The sequence below is a fragment of the Aquarana catesbeiana genome, linkage group LG02 (genome assembly GCF_042186555.1).
Source record: "Aquarana catesbeiana isolate 2022-GZ linkage group LG02, ASM4218655v1, whole genome shotgun sequence".
In the NCBI taxonomy this organism is placed as follows: domain Eukaryota; kingdom Metazoa; phylum Chordata; class Amphibia; order Anura; family Ranidae; genus Aquarana; species Aquarana catesbeiana.
In genome coordinates, this window is record NC_133325.1 from 14,620,489 (window position 1) to 14,641,473 (window position 20,985).

General features: G+C 40.4%; 1 protein-coding gene across 1 annotated transcript; it reads right to left on the reverse strand.

Annotated features, from left to right (window-relative positions):
- Window positions 1–16,348: 16,348 nt before the first annotated feature.
- LOC141126415 (olfactory receptor 1E16-like) lies at window positions 16,349–17,308 on the reverse strand. Its single transcript, XM_073612359.1, has one exon. The coding sequence runs from the start codon at window positions 17,306–17,308 to the stop codon at window positions 16,349–16,351; it is 960 nt and encodes a 319-aa protein (XP_073468460.1).
- Between the last annotated feature and the right edge of the window lie 3,677 nt (window positions 17,309–20,985).

Consider the following 20,985-nt stretch of genomic DNA (forward strand, 5'->3'; position numbering starts at 1 on the left):
ATTCGAAAACATATTCGAAAACATATTCGAATCGAATTCGAAAACATAATCAAATTAAAAAAAAATAGAAAACGTTTTTCTAAAAAAAACAATAAGGTAGAATATAAAATAATAAAGCAATAGAATATGTATATATATATATATATATATATATATATATATATATATATATGTTTTTTTATGCTTTTCTTTTCTATTATTTTATATTCTATAATAGTATTTTCAATTCAAATTCAAATTCATTCTATACGAAATTCGAATTTCGGAACATGGCTTCTGAAGTTTGAATTTCGTATAGAATGAATTTGAATTTGAATAGAAAAGATTAGAACAGAAAATAATAGAAAAGTATAGACTAGAAAAACAATAGAACAGAATAGAAGAAAATATAATATATATATTATATTTTCTTCTATTCTGTTCTATTGTTTTTCTAGTCTATTCTTTTCTATTATTTTCTATTCTATTCTAATCTTTTACATTCAAATTTGATTTCCGCCTATATGAAATTCGAATTTTGGAAGATGTTATTCGAATTCATTCTATACGAAATTCCACTTTCAGAAGCCATCTTCCGAAATTCGAATTTCGTATAGAATGAATTCAAATTCGAATAGAAAAGTTTAGAATAGAATAGAAAAGAATAGCATAGAAAAACAATGAAACAGAATAGAAAATTTTATATATATACATATATATATATATATATATATATATATATATATATATATATATATATATATATATATATATATATATATATATATATAAAACATCTTCCAAAATTCGAATTTCATATAGACCGAAATCAAATTTGAATATAAAAGATTAGAATAGAATAGAAAATAATAGAAAAGAATAGACTAGAAAAACAATAGAACAGAATAGAAGAAAATATAATATATAATATATATATATATTATATTTTCTTCTATTCTGTTCTATTGTTTTTCTAGTCTATTCTTTTCTATTATTTTCTGTTCTAATTCGAATTCATTCTATAAGAAATTCAAACTTCAGAAGCCATGTTCCGAAATTCGAATTTCATATAGAATGAATTTGAATTGAAAAGACTATTATAGAATATAAAATAATAGAAAAGAAAAGCATAAAAAAACAATAGAAGAGAATAATACAAAAAAAATGACCGTATTTATCGGCGTATAACACGCACTGGCATATAACACGCACCCCAAGTTTAGGAGGGAATTTTAAGGAAAAAAAAACTTTTAGGAGGGAAGTTTAAGGGAAAAAAACTTACATTTAAATGCCCATCATTGCAGCCTTCTCAGTGCAGCCTTGCCCCAGTGCAGCCATGTCAGTGCAGCCTTGTCAGTGCAGCCTTGTCAGTGCAGCCTTCCCAGTGTCCATTGCAGCCTTATCCCAGTGCAGCCTTGCCCCAGTGCAGCCTTGCCCCAGTGCAGCCTTGCAGCTCGCAGTTTGAAAATCCTGTGATCCCCTGCGATCCTGAGCTTCAAAATCGCCGACTGCGATTTGAAAATGGTGCCGCCGGCGCCAAAATACACAGAGCCGGTCCTCGGCTCTTCTCGGCGACTCTCGTTCACTTTCGGCTCCACTCGTAGTCCCTCCCGGGATGGGCGTGACTGTGAGCGGAGCTATCCGAACCTAGCCGAGTACACTCGGCTAGGTTCGGGCGGCACTCGAGTGAAGCCAAAAGTGGCCGAGAAGAGCCGAGGACCGGCTCTGTGTATTTCGGCGCCATTTTCAAATCGCGGTCGGCGATTTTGAAGATCTGTCAGCTCAGGATCGCAAGGGATCGGCGTATAACACGCACCCATGATTTTCCCTTGATTTTAAGGGGAAAAAAGTGCGTGTTATACGCCGATAAATACGGTATATATATTTATATATATTTTTTTTATTTTTATTTTTTTTCTATGCTGGTCTATTGTTTTTCTATTCTTTTCTATTTTACTCTAATCTTTTCTATTTGAATGCAAAATCATTCTATACGAAATTTGAATTTCCGAAAATGGTTATACAGAAACAGAATGAAATAGAATGAAATCGAATTCTAATAGAAAAGACTAGAACAGAAAAACAATAGAACAGAATAGAAAAAAAAAAAATATACATATATATATATACACACACATCTTCCGAAATTGGAATTTGGTACAGAATGAATTCAAATAGAAAAGATTAGATTAGAACAGAAAATAATATAAAAGAATAGCATAGAAAAACAATAGAACAGAATAGAAAAAAATATAAAATATTCTATTCTAATCTTTTCTATTCAAATTCATTCTGTACCAAATTCCAATTTCGGAAGATGGTTTTATTTATTTTTATATATATATAAAATATTTCTTTCTATTCTGTTCTATTGTTTTTCTATTCTATTCTTTTCTATTAGAATTTGATTTCATTCTATTTCTATATAACTATTTTCTGAAATTCGAATTTTGTATAGAATGAATTTGAATTCAAATAGAAAAGATCAGAATATAATAGAAAATAATAGAAAAACAATAGAACAGAATAGAAAAAATATTTTTATATATATATATATATATATATATATATATATATATATATATATAAAACCATCTTCCAAAATTCGAATTTCGTATAAAATGAATTTGAATAGAAAAGATTAAAATAGAGTAGAAAGAATAGACTAGAAAAACAATAGAACAGAATAGAATAAGATATAATATATATATTATATTTTATTCTGTTCTGTTCTATTGTTTTTCTAGTCTATTCTTTTCTATTCAAATTCAAATTCATTCTATACGAAATGCGAATTTCAGAAGCCATCTTCCGAAATTCGAATTTCGTATAGAATGAATTCAAATTCGAATAGAAATGTTTAGAATAGAATAAAAAAGAATAGCATAGAAAAACAATGAAACAGAATAGAAAAAAATATATATATTATATTTTATTCTCTTCTGTTCTATTGTTTTTCTAGTCTATTCTATTTCTGTTCTAATCTTTTCTATTCAAATTCGAATTCATTCTATACGAAATTCTAAATTTTAGAAGCCATCTTCCGAAATTCGAATTTCGCATAGAATTAATTCAAATTCGAATAGAAAAGTTTAGAATAGAATAGAAAAGAATAGCATAGAAAAACAATGGAACAGAATAGAAAAAAAATATAATATATATATTTAACCATCTTGCAAAATTGGAATTTGGTACAGAATGAATTCGAATTCAAATAGAAAAGCTTAGAATACAATATATTATATTTTTTTCTATTCTGATCTATTGTTTTTCTATGCTATTCTTTTATACTTTCTATTCTATCCTAATCTTTTCTATTGGAATTCGATTTCATTCTATACGAATTTCAAATTTCGCAAAATGGTTATATATAGTTATACTTTTTCAAATTCAGTTATTGTTTTTTTCGAATTTTATAGTTTTTTTCGAATGTGGTAGAAATTTTTCGAATTTGACAGTTTTTTTCGAATGTGGTAGAATTTTTTCGAATTTGATAGTTTTTTTCGAATGTGGTGGAATTTGTTCAAATTTGACAGTTTTTTTCGAATGTGTTAGAATTTTTTCGAATTTGATAGTTTTTTTCGAATACGGTCGAATTTTTTTGAATTTAATATTTTTTTCAAATGTAGTAACATTTTTTTTAATTTGATAGTTTTTTTCGAATGTGGTAGAATTTTTTTCGAATTTGACAGTTTTTTTCGAATGTGGTAGAATTTTTTCGAATTTGACAGTTTTTTCGAATGTGGTAGAATTTTTTCGAATTTGATAGTTTTTTTCGAATGTGGTAGAATTTTTTCGAATTTGACAGTTTTTTTCGAATGTGTTAGAATTTTTTCGAATTTGATAGTTTTTTTTCGAATGTGGCAGAATTTTTTCGAATTTGACAGTTTTTTTCGAATGTGTTAGAATTTTTTCGAATTTGATAGTTTTTTCCGAATGTGGTAGAATTTTTTCGAATTTGATAGTTTTTTTTCGAATACGGTCAAATTTTTTCGAATGCGGTCGAATTTTTTCGAATTCGAATACGAAACGAAACGAATTCCGAAAACGAATGTAATGAATGCAACGAATTTAACTAAACGAATTAAGTTAAAAAACGAATCGAAACGAAACTAAACTAAACGAATTTTTTCATCCTGCACATGTCTAATTTCAGCAACTACAAAAAGCAGCTGCTGAATTTTAATAATCGAACACTCACCTGTCCCACAGGTCCAGCGATGCGGGCGAACGAAGCCCCGCTCCTCTCCCACTCTTCTCTGCGGAGCTGGCATTGTAACTTTGGGCACCTGGCTGTGGCTTCACTTGCACAAGCCGCGCTGCGCGCTGTGAATGGCCGGGCAATCTTATGGGACCTGTGACGTGTCCCAGAAGATTGCAGAGAGGGAGGGGGGAGAGGTGAACTTCCTTCCGGTGCCCCTGGACGAAGTGGGAGCTGGGTGGCTCTAAAAAAAGAGGGCATCCGCCCCCCCCCCCAAAAAAATGACATGCCAAATGCATTTGGCATGTCAGCGGGTCACCTGCACTTAAAGCGGAGGTTCCATTTTTGGGTGGAACGCCTCTTTAAATCCGAAAATATCTTATTCATCCACTAGATGGTGCTAGGAATCATAGGAATTACCTATTATTGCCATCTAGTGGCCAAAATAGGTATTTTCTGTTTTGCATCGCGATCCACGTAGAACAAAATTATTATTATTATTATTATTATTTAGGATTTATATAGCACCAACAGTTTACGCAGTGCTTTACAATGTAAAAAAGGGACAGTTCAATTATAATAGCGTTCAATACAGAAGGAATAGGAGGGCCTTGCTCATGGAGCTTACAATCCAAAGGTTCCGTGTGAATAGGGTTAAATAATCAAATGTTATCAGGCAATTTCCTGTGCTGGTGGATGGATTTTTTTTCATTTATTTAAAACCGGGAAACATCTCATTTGTCAACTAGATGCTAGTACTAGGTATCATAGGAGTTTATCCAGTGGCCAAATGAGGTATTTTCCATTTTGCATAGCCATTCACCCAGCACAAATCCATGTACAATCGTCCTGTGCAAAGGAGGCAAAAAAAGTCGAACGTTATTAGGCTATTTCCAGTGATGGTGGGTGAGTGTTTTTCATTTATTAAAATCAGAAAATACTGCATTTGTCCACTAGATGGTGCTAGGAAATTCTTACGATACTTAGCACCATCTAGTGGCCAAAATGCAGTGTTTTCCCTTTTAAATCAATGAAAAACATTCATTCAGCACAGAAAATTGCCTAGTAACATTCTTTTTATTTTTTTTTGTATGTGCACATTAAGTGTGTAAATTTCCATGCAAATCTTTTGTAGATACACCTCTTACTGGGCTTGGAGCAACCCTGTGGCACCCTTGTCTGTCTGCTATACCCACTGATAACATTTAAGGATCTTTTGGGGGTCGTAAGGTTTCTAAGGAGTTGCCTTTGTCTAATGAAGAGCACCTTCTCATATGAGGAACGTGGAACTCCATCATTGATACAGTTTATGTGTTGATTTATGGTGATGTTGTGTACTAGACCTGTTACAATATACATTCTGTATTATATTGCTTTTTACATAACGGAAAAATTCCCTCATGGGGTTTTTTAAGCAGCCAAGAAATTATTCAAAGGTCATTAAATAAAATTCTTTATTGTATCAAAAAGCAATTTGACAGTTACATGGGAGTTGTAAAAAAAATGAGCTCTGGCATTCACATGAAAATGACAAAACCATCAATCAAGATGGAACTACATATTGTATGAAATCCTAATAAAATTGCATTTTACAGCAAAAAATAGCCTTCCACATAAAACACCTACGCGTTTCGACCCTTCTAATTGTGGTCTTCTTCAGGGGGTATTTTATTTTATGCAGAAAGAAAAGGGAATAGTTTACATTTTAATAATCGTTTGTTTTGTTTGCCTATATATCTAATCACACAAAAAGATGTATATTTACCAATCAAGGCGATGGAAGAGAGAAAAACATGTCCTATAGCCAGAGATTTCTTTTAAAAGCTAATTTCAGCGATCCCAAAGACATTTGTGTGTCGTCTCCACAATTGTCAAATAAACAATTTTAATTAATGGTCTTTGAATAATTTCTTGGCTGCTAAAAAAACCCATGAGGGAGTTTTTCCATTTTTCCATTATACAAACGTTTTGGGGTGTGTAGCACAAGCAGCGCACACATATGTGTTTTTCTATTCGATTGTTTGTTACATTAGGTGGAAAAGACTGACTAGTGAACACCATAGACATTTATTTGTTGATTATTTATTTTATTTCAGTTATTATTTATTATAAGGCATTTATATAGCACTAACAATTGACATACATATTGTACATTCACATTAGTTAATTAACGACTTGACCTCCGGGAAGATTTACCCCTCTTCATGACCAGGCCATGTTTTTGTGATACGGGACACTGTATCCAAATAAAATTCATATAATTTTTTTTTCTCAAAAATAGAGCTTTCTTCTGTGGTATTTAATCACCCCCGCGTTTTTTATTTTTTGTACTATAAAACAAAAAAAGACCGACAATTTAACCACTTAAGCCCCAAACCATTTGGCTGGCCCAAAGACCAGAGCACTTTTTGCGATTCGGCACTACGACGCTTTAACTGACAATTGCGCGGTCGTGCGACGTGGTTCCCAAACAAAATTGACGTCCTTTTTTTCCCCACAAATAGAGCTTTCTTTTGGTGGTATTTGATCACCTCAGCGGTTTTTATTTTTTGCGCTATAAACAAAAAAAGCGCGACAATTTTGAAAAAAAAGCAATATTTTTTACTTTTTGCTATAATAAATATCCCCAAAAAATATATAAAAAAAACATTTTTTTTTCCCTCAGTTTAGGCCAATATGTATTCTTCTACATATTTTTGGTAAAAAAAAATCACAAAAAGCGTTTATTGATTGGTTTGCGCAAAAGTTATAGCGTCTACAAAATAGGGGATAGTTTTATGGCATTTTTATTTTTCATTTCTGTTTTACTAGTAATGGTCGAGTTCTGCGATTTTTATCGGGACCGCTACATTATGGCGGACACATCAGATATTTTTTTACACAATTTTGGGACCATTGTCATTTATACAGCAATCGGTGCTATACAAATGCATTGATTCCTGTGTAAATGACTCTGGCAGTGAAGGGGTTAACCACTAGGGGGCAGTGAAGGGGTTAAGTGTGTCCTAGGGAGTGATTCTAACTGTGGGTGGGAGGGGCTATGTGTGACACATCACTGATCACCGCTCCCGATTACAGGGAGCTGTGATCAGTGTCCTGTCACTAGGCAGAATGGGGAAATGCTTGTTTACATAAGCATTTCACCGTTCTTCCTCCCCGTGAGACGATTGCGGGTATCTCCGCGGACATCGAGTCCGCGGGACCCGCGATCGCACTCACGGAGGTTGCAGCGGGCGCGCCTGCAAACCGCTTCTTAAAGGGCAACGTACAGGTACATTAATCTGCCTGTACGTGCCCTTCTGCTGACGTATATCTGCGTGAGCCGGTCGGCAAGCGGTTAAAAAAAACAAAAAAACAAAAACAATATTTTTTGCTTTCTGCTATAAAACAAATCCAATAAAAAAAAAAACTTAAAAAATATAATTTCTTCAAAAATTTACACCAATATGTATTCTGCTACATATTTTTGGTAAAAAAAATCCCAATAAGCGTATACAAACTATGGGATATATACTGGAATTTTTTTTTTTTACTAGTAATTTATTGCCATGAAAAGTGTTTGGGGACCCAGGTACTGCCCTAGGGGACATGTATCAATGCAAAAAAAAAGTCTTTAAAACGGTAGTTTTTTCAGAGACTTATAGCAGGAATGCGATATTGCGGCGGGAAATCGGACACTAACTGACACTTTTGTCCCTTGTGGGAACCTGTGATGCTAATACAGTGATCAGTGCTAAAAATATGCACTGTCACTGTACTAATGACACTGGCTGGGAAGGGGGTTAAACATCTATAATTCAATGGATGACTGTTTTTCCTACCCGTCTTTGTGTCGTTTCTGATACATTCTTTATAATATCAAAATACCCGGTAGGATGGTGGGCGACCCTTTTGAGGAGATCAGCAAGTGTGCAGGCCCATGTGCTCAACACAGGGATGTAATGAAATAATAATAATGAAAAAAAGATAGAATAGAATAGAATAAAATAAATAGAATACATTTTTACTTAAATTATATCCATCTTCTAAAAGTCGAATTTAGAAAAGAATAGGATAAAACAGAATAGAGTAATAGAAAGTAATAAAGTAGAGAATAGAAAATAATAGAATAAAATAGAAAAGAATAGAAAAAATACAATAGAATAGAATTAGAATTTAGAATAGAGTAGAATAACATAGAAAGAATATAGCTGTCCTTTCGAAATTTTAATTTTGGATTAAAATTCTATTTGAATACTTTGAATCCATTGAAAACAAATAAACAAAATGAAACGAAACAAAATTAGTAACTTAAAGCGTTTACTAAACCTTGGACTCTGCATTCACTATATCTGGTCTCCCACAGTACACAGAACATGGAAATGTAATTATTTTAGTACATATAAATTGATAAATACCTTTTCTCATCAGCAGTACACCATATTGCCAAAAGTATTGGGACGCCTGCCTTTAAACCCACATGAACTTTAATGGCATCCCAGTCTTAGTCCGTAGGGTTCAATATTAAGTTGGCCCACCCTTTGCAGCTATAACAGCTTCAACTCTTCTGGGAAGGCTGTCCACAAGATTTTGTAATGTTTGACCATTCTTCCAGAAGTGCATTTGTGAGGTCAGGCACTGATGTTGGGCGAGAAGGCCTGGCTTGCAGTCTCTGCTCTAATTCATCCCAAAGGTGTTCTATCAGGGTTGATTTCAGGACTCTGTGCAGGCCAGTCAAGTTCCTCCACCCCAAACTCGTTCATCGATGTCTTTATGGACCTTGCTTTGTGCACTGGTGCGCATTCATGTTGGAACAGGCAGGGGCCATCCCCAAACTGTTCCCACAAAGTTGGGAGCATGAAATTGTCCAAAATGTCTTGGTATGCTGACGCCTTAAGAGTTCCCTTCACTGGAACTAAGGGGCCAAACCCAACCGCTGAAAAACAACCCCACACCATAATCCCCCTCCACCAAATGATTTGGACCAGTGCACAAAGCAAGGTCCATAAAGCATGAATGAGCGAGTTTGGGGTGGAGGAACTTGACTGGCCTTTACAGAGTCCTGACATCACCCCAAACGCGCTCATTCATGTCTTTATGGACCTTGCTTTGTGCACTGGTCCAAATCTCTGGAGAGGGGATTATGGTTTTTGGTTGTTTTTCAGGCGTTGGGCTTGGCCCCTTAGTTCCAGTGAAGGGAACTCTTAAGATGTCAGCATACCGACTACTTGAGGGGCGTGTCCGGATGTGAGCGGTGGCGGACGTGTTAGTGAGGAGCTCCGGGAAGCCTACTCTCCATCCTAAACCATCCGTGCACAGGATAACACAAAAACTGCCAGTTCACCTACCTACCTGTTCCTCTTTACATTCTGCCAAGTCCTGGGCCTGTATTGTGGAGGATCCGTCCGCTGTCATCCGAGGGGCCATTGATCCCGCACGTCCGCAGCCGCCGCCATCTTCCAGGCCTGTGCACTGCTGGAGGGAGCTGTTTTCGGCCTCATCGAGAGGTAAGGGTCTTCCCCCTCGCCATCCTGCCTGCCCAACCATCTGCCTGAAGTGGCCTGGTAGCCGGCCGGGCCGCTGGGACTGTCCGTCGCGGTCGCGGCCTAGTGCGGCCTAGTGAAGCCTACCAGACACCGCTCTTTCCTACGCCGCGGCCCCGCGGAGGTGCGCCGCGGGCGGCCGGTTCCGGGCTCCAGAGTGCGGACACTTCTCATCTGCCTCACCATCCACCATCCTACCCACTGTAATCGGGCGAGCTGCCCTGTGTAGACTGCCGGTGTGGGCTGACTGAGTTGTCTTGGGGCCCTGTTACATCATCCTTCTTCTGCCTCTGTCCCTGAGCTCTGGGCCTTCCCTAACTGGTACACCCAGCCATCTACCCCCACTACCTGGAGGGATTGCTGAGAGGTGGAGGGCTGCTGGTAACCACGACCTGCCTATTTGTGCTGCGACCTCCTGGTGCTCATTGCCTGCTGCAGACCTAGATTGCAGCCCCCTGAACGCTGACCTGGGAGACGATCGCCCGCTATAAGGCTCCCCCTTGAGACTGACCAGATGTCCTCCTCCTCCTCCAAAAAGGGGAAAAAGAATTCCAAAACCGCTACAGTCAATTCACCGCTCCGGCTACCACCGCCCCCTTCCCCGTTGCCGGATCCCACACTGATCGGATGACTCCGGGTTTTATTGGCGGAAATGGAGATGGGCCTTGGGGGGGCCCAGAGGTGGAAATATCAGCCCCACTGCCTCCTGATAGTACAGCCATGATCCTTGCTGCGATCGAGCGGGGCAGGACCTCACTGCTCGTGCGCATCGACCATCTTGCGGAGGAGTACAACCTTATAAGGAATGACCTCGACAAAATAAGGGGGAGAATGTCCGAAACTGAGTCTAGAAGATCTTACAGCCACCCATGCCACCTCCATTGCCGAATAGCAGCGCACAGTACAGTCCCTTGTCGCAAAGTCTGATGATGCTGAAAACCGCCTCAGGCGCCACAATATCAGAGTCCTGGGGCTACCCGAGAAAGAGGAAGGGGATCGCCCGGCTGAATTTGCGGAGGAGTTCTTTAAAAACCCCCTGGGCCTTACGGACGTCCCACCCACCTACATGGTAGAAAGGGCCCATCAGGTGCCCACGGGCCGTGCCATTCCTGGAAACCCTCCCAGGCCTTTTCTGGTCCGCTTCCTTAACTACCGGGACAGGGACAGGATTCTCTCTGAACCTCGCAAACATCCCGCACTCAAATATGGAAACGCCTCTGTGCTCCTCTTCCCTGATTTTTCGGCTGACTTGCAGTGGAAGAGAAAAACCTTCAATGATGTTCGTAGACGGCTCAGAGATAAGAACATAAAGTACAGCATGCTCTACCCTAGCCCCCTGCGGGTTCAGCATGACGGAACAATCCGGTTCTTCGACAACCCAGCGGATGCTGATGACTGGCTGATCAAATTGCATTGAAGCACTTTCCCTACAAAAGTTATCTGATGCACGGATTTCCCACATCCTTGCCAACTCTATCCTACCAGACTTCCTGTAAGCACCGGAGCCTCCCCAAGGATACATCGATAAGAGGTTCACACTTGATCCCCACGGCTTCTCTCTAAGAAGTGGGAGACCGGGTGCTTCCATCAACCTGGAGGAATTACCGCCCGTCCCCTCTTATCGAGATGGAATGCATGCCAATGGAAGTGGCTACCCTACGAGTTTAAGCCACAAATTGATCAAACTTGTGGACTCTGATAGAGCGCTGTGACTGCACTCCAGGGTCGTGATTCGCTTAGTTTTATGCCCCTTGGATACTATTAAGTCACCAACTTTATTGTTTTGGTTTTGGGATCAAGCTACAAGCCAAGTTATGTTGGGGAATAGGCTGCGTGGCAGGGAGTTTTTTGTTATGTGTAGGGTCGATCTTTCTCCCTACAGTTTAAGTGTGCTCACCACTCATCTGCTCTCTCTATATACATGCTTCAGGATCTATCTGTGTACTAGACCGCCAGAAACTGTCTTCATACCTTTACTTACTAATCTGATTACTCCTGCTAACCAATTTTTTTCACAGGTGTACTAATGTCTGAAATTACGCTGCTCTCTTGGAATGTACGGGGGCTTAATAACAAATTCAAAAGGTCCTTATTGTTTAAATACCTCAACACACACAAACCTCATATATTGTTTCTACAGGAAACGCATTTGACTGGCAGTAAAGTCTTAGCCTTGCGCAGGGCATGGGTCCGACAAGCTTTTCACGCTACCTACTCCACCTATGCCCGAGGGGTAGCAATACTCACAAGTCTCTTCCCTGTAAGGTTGTAAGGGTCATTACAGACCCTGGAGGAAGGTATATCATTTTATTGCTGGAAATACATACAGTTTTGTGGGCATTGGTAAATGTCTATTTACCCCCCCCAGTAGACTTCTCCATACTATACACTCTCTATGAGAAACTTGCACCCTTCCAATCTGCTCACGTATTAATTGGGGGGGATTTTAACTCCATTCTAGATGCTGTCCTTGACTCCTCTACCTGGATCTCAGGCACTGGGCTGACAGTTTCGCCCTCACTGAACTTTGGAGATGGAGGCACGCTTCTGCCAAGGCCTTTTCACACTTGTCCTCATCTCATAAATCGAGCTCAAGGATCGACCTGGCATTTGGCAGCGCTTCTGTTCTCTCAAAGTTATCCGAGACATCCTATCTCCTGACGGGGCTATCAGACCATTCCCCCTTGGAGATACGCCTCGGTGTGGGTAGGAGGAATGACCCAGGCACCTGGAGATTGGCTCCGCGGTGGATACAAGATGAAACAGTTGCAGAAATTGTCAGTCCACTATCGGACTCTTACTGGCCTGTCAATGAGGATACGGCTTCTGTAGAGACGGTATGGGAAGCTTTTAAAGCAACCACGAGGGGTTACTACATTTCAGCCATCAAAGCGGCAAGGGCTGACTATAAATTCTTGACTTCACAACTCGAAGACCGTGCATCTGAAGCAGCCAACTGCTTCGCACATAGCCCCTCTCCAGAGGCCTATCTGCTATTGGCACAGGCGAGAAGAGAGTTAAACCTCCATTATACCACCTTAACAAACAATGATGTAACTTTATTAGCCAGTAGAATTTTTGAGTCAGGTGACAAGAATGGCAGACAGTTAGCTAATCTAGTTGCTGACCCACGTTACCAGACGGTGGTATCTGAACTACATACACCTGACGGGGAGACGATTATGGGCACGAAAGCCATACTTCAGGAATTTGGGAACTATTTCAGGGAACTGTATAGCCAATCTCTGCCTGTCTCTACTGAACTCATGACAGAGGAAATCCGCAATCTCTCCCTTCCCTCTCTGGAGCAGGAAGATGTGGAGGCTCTGGACGTCCAGATCTCCACCTTGGAGATCGAATTGGTGATCTCATCCCTTCCCCCTGCTAAGACACCAGGCCCAGATGATCTACCGGGAGACTGGTATAGGATGTACACAAAGAGGCTGGCCCCCAGACTACAAGCCTTCTACACGCACTGTCTAGAGACTGGATCTCTTCCACCTACCCTGTATCAGGCCCACATAGTTCTCCTCCCCAAGCCTGGGAAGGACCCGAGACTTTGTGCCTCATATAGGCCTATCTCACTCCTAAATTATGACTTAAAAATCCTGGCCAAGATTCTCGCTGCTAGATTGGTTAAAGTATTACCCTCCCTTATCAACATAGATCAGACTGGGTTTATGCCTGGAAAATCCACAGACATAAATTTGAGACGAGTGTTGACACATTTGCAATTTCCTCCAACCTCCTCCCAGATTAGGGTCTTGGTGGTCTTAGATGTGGAGAAGGCTTTTGACACCGTCATTTGGGTTTACATGCTTATATTACTACAAGCCTTCGGATTCGGCCCCACCTTCTGTAAATGGATCACCATTCTATACAAATCCCCAACAGCACACATTAAACTAGGGGGCATGCTCTCAGAACAGTTCCAGATACAACGGGGAACTAGGCAGGGGTGGCCACTTTCCCCTTTCTTGTTCGCCCTGGTGATGGAACCACTAGTCACTGCCATCCGTAACTCTAATGCTGTGGTAGGCATACGAGTGGGCTCCATAGTTGAAAAATTAGCTTTATACGCCGATGACTTGGTGCTTTTTCTTAACGACCCTGGGCCCTCCCTTCGAGAAGCTCTTAATATTTTTTCTCGTTTTACAATTTTATCTGGACTGAAAGTCAACTGGGAAAAATCCCAACTCCTGCCTATCAACTCAGCGGCTGAGCAGGCGGCGGACCCCTCATTACCCCTGTCCTGGGCCTCGAAAATCCGTTACCTGGGGATCAACATCACCCCCAAGGTGACAGATTTTATTGCCTTGAACCTCACTCCCCTTTTATCAAACCTTAAATCCAAACTAAGAGCTTGGGATAATTTGCCCCTATCTCTTATAGGTAGAATAAACCTATTCAAAATGAAGTGCCTTCCTATTTTTCTATACATCATCAGGCACACTCCAATATGGATACCCAAAAAATTCTTTACACAATTAGATGCCATCCTCTCTTCATTCCTATGGAGGTCTGGATCCCCCAGGTTTAACAAGTCTATCCTCCGTAGACCCTGGTTGGTTGGTTCAATTGGGTGATCTCTGATGATACAAACGCCTCGGTGGTGCTGGAGGCAGCATCGCTGGGGTCCTTTGAATCACTGAGAAATGCACTACACAGAGGTCCCAGAGCACCTGTGAATCTCACACACTCTATGTCTTCAGTTATAAAAGTGTGGCAATTGCAAGTTTGTAAACATAAAACAGAACCAAACAGATGGTCCCCGGATAACCCCTTGTGGCTCAATCCGCTCCTCGCTGAGTTCCACACTATACCTGATCCGAGCTTATGGGCAACAAGGGGCATTAAAGTACTCGACCATATATGTAAAGACGGGGCTATCCTTCCCTTTGACACTCTCAAACAGAACCATGACTTACCCAATTGTTACTTCTTTAGATATCTACAGCTTAGACATGCCTTCTCTTCCCAATTCAAATCTCAACCACCATTACTCCTTCTCTCCACTTTAGAATCCCTCCTCCGGAATGATGAGCTGGTAAAACCCCTATCCACCATATATAAGGCACTATTACCATCAATGTATTTTGGGCTTGAAACTCTCCAAGATAAATGGAGGGCTCACTTCCCTGAACTAGACACAGAGGACTGGGAGGATATGTGGGAATACCCTTTTCTTCAATTAGTGGCAGTGAAGGACCGTTTAATTAAATTCCGGATTCTACACCGGGTGTATTTAACGCCGCAATGGCTGAACAAAATTTATCCTGGGGCCTATCCTAGCTGTTGGAAATGTGGTAACCTAGAGGCCGGTTTCTGTCATATGTTGTGGTCCTGTCCCAAAGTGCACTCTTTCTGGGTAGAGGTGACGCAATTTATAACCTCGCTGTTAACAATCCCAATCCCACTGACTGTACCGGCCTGCTTGCTTGGCCTGGTGGGCTCTTTAGCGCACAGCAACTAAGACCCTCATAGGACTTCTACTCTTTTATGCCCGTAAAGCAATATTACTAAAATGGAAACAATCTGATGCGCCCTCTCTGAACTCTTGGAAAGCCCTGGTCAATTCTACAATACCATTACATAAAGCCACATACCACTCCCGTGGGTGTACTGTTAAGTTTGACAAAATATGGAAACTATGGCTTGACTCTGCCTCCACTAATGCCGCTCAAGAGTAGACGGTATATCTGACACCCATTAACTCCCCCTTCTGTGCTAACACTTGCTAAGACCCTTGTGACACCCCTATAGTTGAACCTTTAATATCCTAGGCCTAGTACCAGAATCCCCTCTTGGGAAACCTCACCTCCATCGAAGACGAGCTGCACATTCTCTTTTCATAATCTCTCCAAATGGAGTGGTTGAGCAGTGATATCTAGTTTTTGTTTTTTTTTTTTTGTTTTTTTTGTTTTATTTTGTATTTTATCTGTTTTTCTGTCGATAACAGCACTTACAGTTTTAGGCAGATAACCTGTTGTTAGGTACTGATTTACATGGTACTTTTTGAGCCGGGGAATGCCCCAAGGTTCTGTTTTTGTAAATCTATTAAAAATCAATAAAGAGAATTAAAAAAAAAAAAAAAAAAAAAGATGTCAGCATACCAAGACATTTTGGACAATTTCATTCTCCCAACTTTGTGGGAACAGTTTGGGGATGGCCCCTTCCAACATGTTCCAACATGACTGCGCACCAGTACACAAAGCAAGGTCCATAAAGACATGAATGAGCGAGTTTGGGGTGGAGGAACTTGACTGGCCTTCACAGAGTCCTGACCTCAACCCGATAGAACACCTTTGGGATGAATTTGAGCGGAGACTGCGAGCCAGGCCTTCTCGTCCAACATCAGTGCCTGACCTCACAAATGCGCTTCTGGAAGAATGGTCAAACATTCCCATAGACACACTCCTAAACCTCGTGCACAGCCTTCCCAGAAGAGTTGAAGCTGTTATAGCTGCAAAGGGTGGGCCAACTCAATATTGAACCCTTACGGACTAAGACTGGGATGCCATTAAAGTTCATGTGCGTGTAAAGGCAGGCGCCCCAATACTTTTGACAGTATAGTGTATTTGACTTTGGAATCCAAACTCTACCTCATAGAATTTTTTTTTTTCTATTTCAGGACTTTAGTTGCACCTTAAAACAATGGGTGTTTCACTCTAAATTTGCTTCTGTTCAGAATTCTCCTTAAAGTCTGTTTGATTTCCTTGTTGCGGAGGAAATATATGATTGGATTGGCCATATGAGGCACATACGAGTACAGGAAAAGAAGGAGGGTGCTCATATCAGACTTTATCATGACTGAAGGAATATTATTCATAATGTAGACAAAAATTCGGGGGGTGTAATACAAAGCGATGACCAGCAAATGGGTCACACAGGTGTAAAACTCTTTATGTAGGCTCTCAGAGCGGGTCAACAAGATGGTCACTATTATTTTGATGTATGAAAGTAATATCAGCCCCAGGGGCAATAGGAGGACAACCAAGGCACATACAAGGACCGCCCTCTTTGAGCTTGATATGTCGGTACAGGCTAGAAGTGAGTACGCTGTATGGCCACAGAACAAACTGTTCAACTTGTTGGCACCACACAGAGGGATCTGAGATGCTAAAATGGCAACTGCAACATTTGTAGAGGTGGCAAAAATCATCCAACAGATGCCACAGGAAATGGTGGCCACTTTATTGGTGATAATGGAGTTGTATCGCAGAGGGTAGCAGATGGCCACGTAGCGATCTGCAGCCATCAGCATCAAGAGGTAGGAATCCAGGCTTCCAAAATAATGAACCAAGAACATTTGGAATATGCACATTTTCAATGGAATGGTGGAAGCTCCAAACCAATATCTGGCAATAGATTTTGGTAAAGTCACTGTGTCAAATAATAGGTCGGAGGCGGCAAGGTTGGCTATGATCAGATACATAGGCTGGTGCAGGTGTTCATTAAAGCTGACCAAACCTATGACAGTGCTGTTGGCAGTCAGGGAAATCATATAGGCAAAAAACATTATGGTAGATACCAAGCCATGAAACGCATTAGGTAGACCGGGAAATCCAACTAATATGATTTCAGACACCATAGTTTGATTGGACATTTGGTCTTCTGGCAAACAACCTAAGGCATAAAATATATCTTATCTTATACTGAACTGAACAAATGATGTATACAATGAGATTGACAATTTTATTTTCTGTGTATATGGATATTCCTGAAATAATGTACTTTAATTATTCCCATTTTTGTGCCTTTGTGAAACCAGGTAGGCCTGTTTGATGGTTTATGGAACCCAAACGTTCATGCAGATTGTTACAAAGTTTCTTTGTTAAAACTTTAACTTCATCCAATGTTTTCTTCTCTGTTTTCTACCCTTTGCCTCACCTTTGTAGTATCAGGTAGGCCCCTCTTTCCTTTTAAACAACGTAAATGCTTCGGTACATAGACTTTTGTTCTGGAAACATTTTGCTTGCAAATATGGAATTTATTGAAGCATAAAGTTCCTTCCTATCTAATGTCTATGCATTCATATTGTGAACCCCTAGTTCCATCTCTACCCAAAAGTGATGTATAGTATAGAAGTCTTGGGACTTTGTAGACTGGTAGAGTTCAACAAAGTCATTTTCACACATGTGGATTGTGGCTTGTGTGGCGGTATGCTGTGGTTTGAAGGGTCCCACAGTGTCTAAGGTACACTGGGGTTTGGCGGGTCCTACAGCTTCCAAGATACACTGTGGTTTGGAGAGCCCCACAACTTCTAAGGTACACTTTTGGTTTCAAGGATCTCACAGCTTCTAAGGTACGTTGTGGTCTGGGGGTCCCCACAGCTAAAGCTACCACAACATTGTGGTTTGGAGGGTCCCTCAGCTTCTAAGGTACACTTTTGGTTCAAGGGTCTAAGGTATATTGCTGTTTGGAGAACCCCACAGCTTCTAAGGTACAGTGTGGTGGAGGGTCCCACAGCTTCTAAGGTACACAGTGGTTTGGAGGGTCCCACAGCTTTTAAGGTACATTGTGGTTTGGAGGGTCCCACAGGTTCTAAGGTACACAGTGGTTTGGAGGGTTCCACAACTTTTAAGGTACACTGTGGTTTGGAGGGTCCCACAGCTTCTAAGGCAGACTGTGGATTGGAGGGCCCCACAAATTCTAAGCTACACTGTGGTTGGGAGACTACCACAGTTTCTATGGTATATTGTGGTTTGGAGGGTCCTACAGCTTCCAATGTACACTCTGGTTTGGTGTGTCTTACAGCCTCTAAGGTACACTATGGTTTGGAGAGTCCCACAACTTCTAAGGTACACTTTTGGTTTCAAGGATCTCACAGCTTCTAAGGTACATTGTGGTCTGGAGGGCCCCACAGCTGGAGCTACCACGACATTGTGGTTTAAAGGGTTCCACAGCTTCTAAGTTACACTTTTGGTTCAAGGGTCCCACAGCATATAAGGTATATTGTTGTATGGAGGGACCCACAGCTTCTAAGGTACACTGTGGTTTGGAGGGTCCTACGACTTCTAATGTACACTGTGATTTGAAGGGTCCCACAGCTTCTAAGGTAAACTGTGGTTTGAAGGGTCCTACAGCTGGTGCTAGCATGACAGAGGTGAAGAACACAAATTTCTATAGATCAGTACAAATATCCCTGGGATATTAACAAGGGGATCCCCAGATCCCGGCCTCCCCCCCCTGTATGAAATGGTAATGGGGTACAAATGTACACCTACCATTTCACAAAAAAGTGTCAAAAAAAAGTCCTTTATTAAAAAAATAAAAAAATAAAAATGTCCCACGTAGTCCATTCTTCTTCTTCCCCCCAAATTCCATACCAGGCCCTTCAGCTCGTGTTTGGATATTAAGGGGAACCCCGTGCCAAAATTAAAAAAAAAATGGTGTGGGGTCCCCCTCAGAATCCATAACAGACCCTTCAGGTCTGGTATGGATTTTAAGGGGAACCTCACACCAAAATTAAAAAAAAATAGCATGGGGGGGCCCCCCAAAAATCCATACCAGACCCTTTTCCGAGCACGCAACCTGGCAGGCCACAGGAAAAGAGGGGGGGACGAGAGAGCGCCCCCACCCCTCCTGAACCATACCAGGCCACATGCCCTCAACATGGGGAGGGTGCTTTGGGGTGCACAAGAAACAGAGACAGGGATGGAAAACACATAGATGCAGAGTAGAAGAGAAGAATGTAAGCTCATTAACAGATAAGGCGAAGACTAAGGTCTCAAAAACTAACTTAGACAAGGAAATATGCTTCTGCCAAAACAGCAGAGGTAAGATACCCCTGAGACTGCTATGAGATCAAGGCAGATATCATAGCAAGAGCAGTGACATGGTCTTCTAGGCCCACAGACAAGCACAAGTACTGAAACTGATAAGTAGATACAACAGATGCAGAAGAACAGATAGTTCTTACGCTTGAACCCGGGAGAAACCCACAAAAACAGTTCTTGAACAAAATCCATAAGAGGCACATATTATGATTTTCCCAAGGACTTGGTGGAAACAGATCATTGTTCTAAGTACTGAACACTGTGGTGGGGTGTGAGTAAAAATTGAATGTTACTAGGCTGTTTTCTCTGCAGGTCGAATGCTGTTCACTTATTCAGTCATAAATAGAGTTCTGGAAAACACTGAATTCTGGTCATTAGATGGAGCTGATGGTCATCATAGTAGATAAGTTCTTATTTACTATGATTATCAGTTCCGTCACATGGCCATAATGTGGGTCCATCTTTAGGCTCTAAAATAGTTCCTGGATGACATGGACACATCCTTTCGGCGTTCCAGCAATAGGTCTCTTTCAGGCTCCAGAAGACTGCTACTCTCCATAAAGAGAACCTGTCACCTACCTAATGCCATCACATAGGGGGCTTGTTAACACCCCCACCCCCAGCCCCTTCCCTTGTGATAGCAATAAAGTTAAAAGTAAAAAATAAACAACGTTTTAAAAATATTTAAAAAATGTAAAGCACCCCGTGGCCCCGTGCCACACATTTGAACACAAACGGTATAGGGTGCAAATGTGTATGTAAATAAGAATTGCGCAACACATTTTGGGTATTGCTGCCCATGAGAGAAATATTTTGAAGTCCCTCATTTACAGTTAAATCTAAACTGATGAGCCGTAAACGCATTTACAGTAAACATCACCAATTGATAATTATCGGTACTATAACTTTCTCTCCGTTTTGTGAGCGCACACAGTTTAGAAGGCTGACGCATTTGGTATCTATTTACTTGACACAGCCTTGTCTTTAATTTTGTAAAAAAAAAATATATACATATTATTATATTGGGTTTGTGCGCACTAAAATTCTTTTTAGTGTTTTTTTTTTTTCCTCAAAATGCAGATTTGATAAACAGATGCAAAAACATTTAGCAAGAACAAAAAAAAAACTACTGTCTTTTTATTCTAAAAGGCCACTGCATTCAGAAAATGTACAATGTTCTTTAAAATCATTTTCTAGCCAAAAATGCTGATTTTAACATGTGCCAAAAATGAAAAAAAAAGTTCTCCGGAGTGGAAGTGTTTAAACAGAGCAAATATCTGTCCAGAGTGAATATTGGCACACCTCCCTATAGCAATGTCCCTTCTCCGTCATATGAAATTAAATCACTAAAATAAAATACAGACATAAGAAACAAATGACTTACGTGGTTATATCTCAGTAACATTTATCCTGGTGTGTATGAATGAGGGGAGAACAGTGTACAGAATTTATATACTGTGCCGCCAACGCCGATCGTCCCTGGTGGCCAACAACTGCCAAACTG

Excerpts from the sequence above, each read along its gene's own strand:
- LOC141126415 (XM_073612359.1), bottom strand. The coding sequence starts at position 17,308 with ATGTCCAATCAAACTATGGTGTCTGAAATCATATTAGTTGGATTTCCC.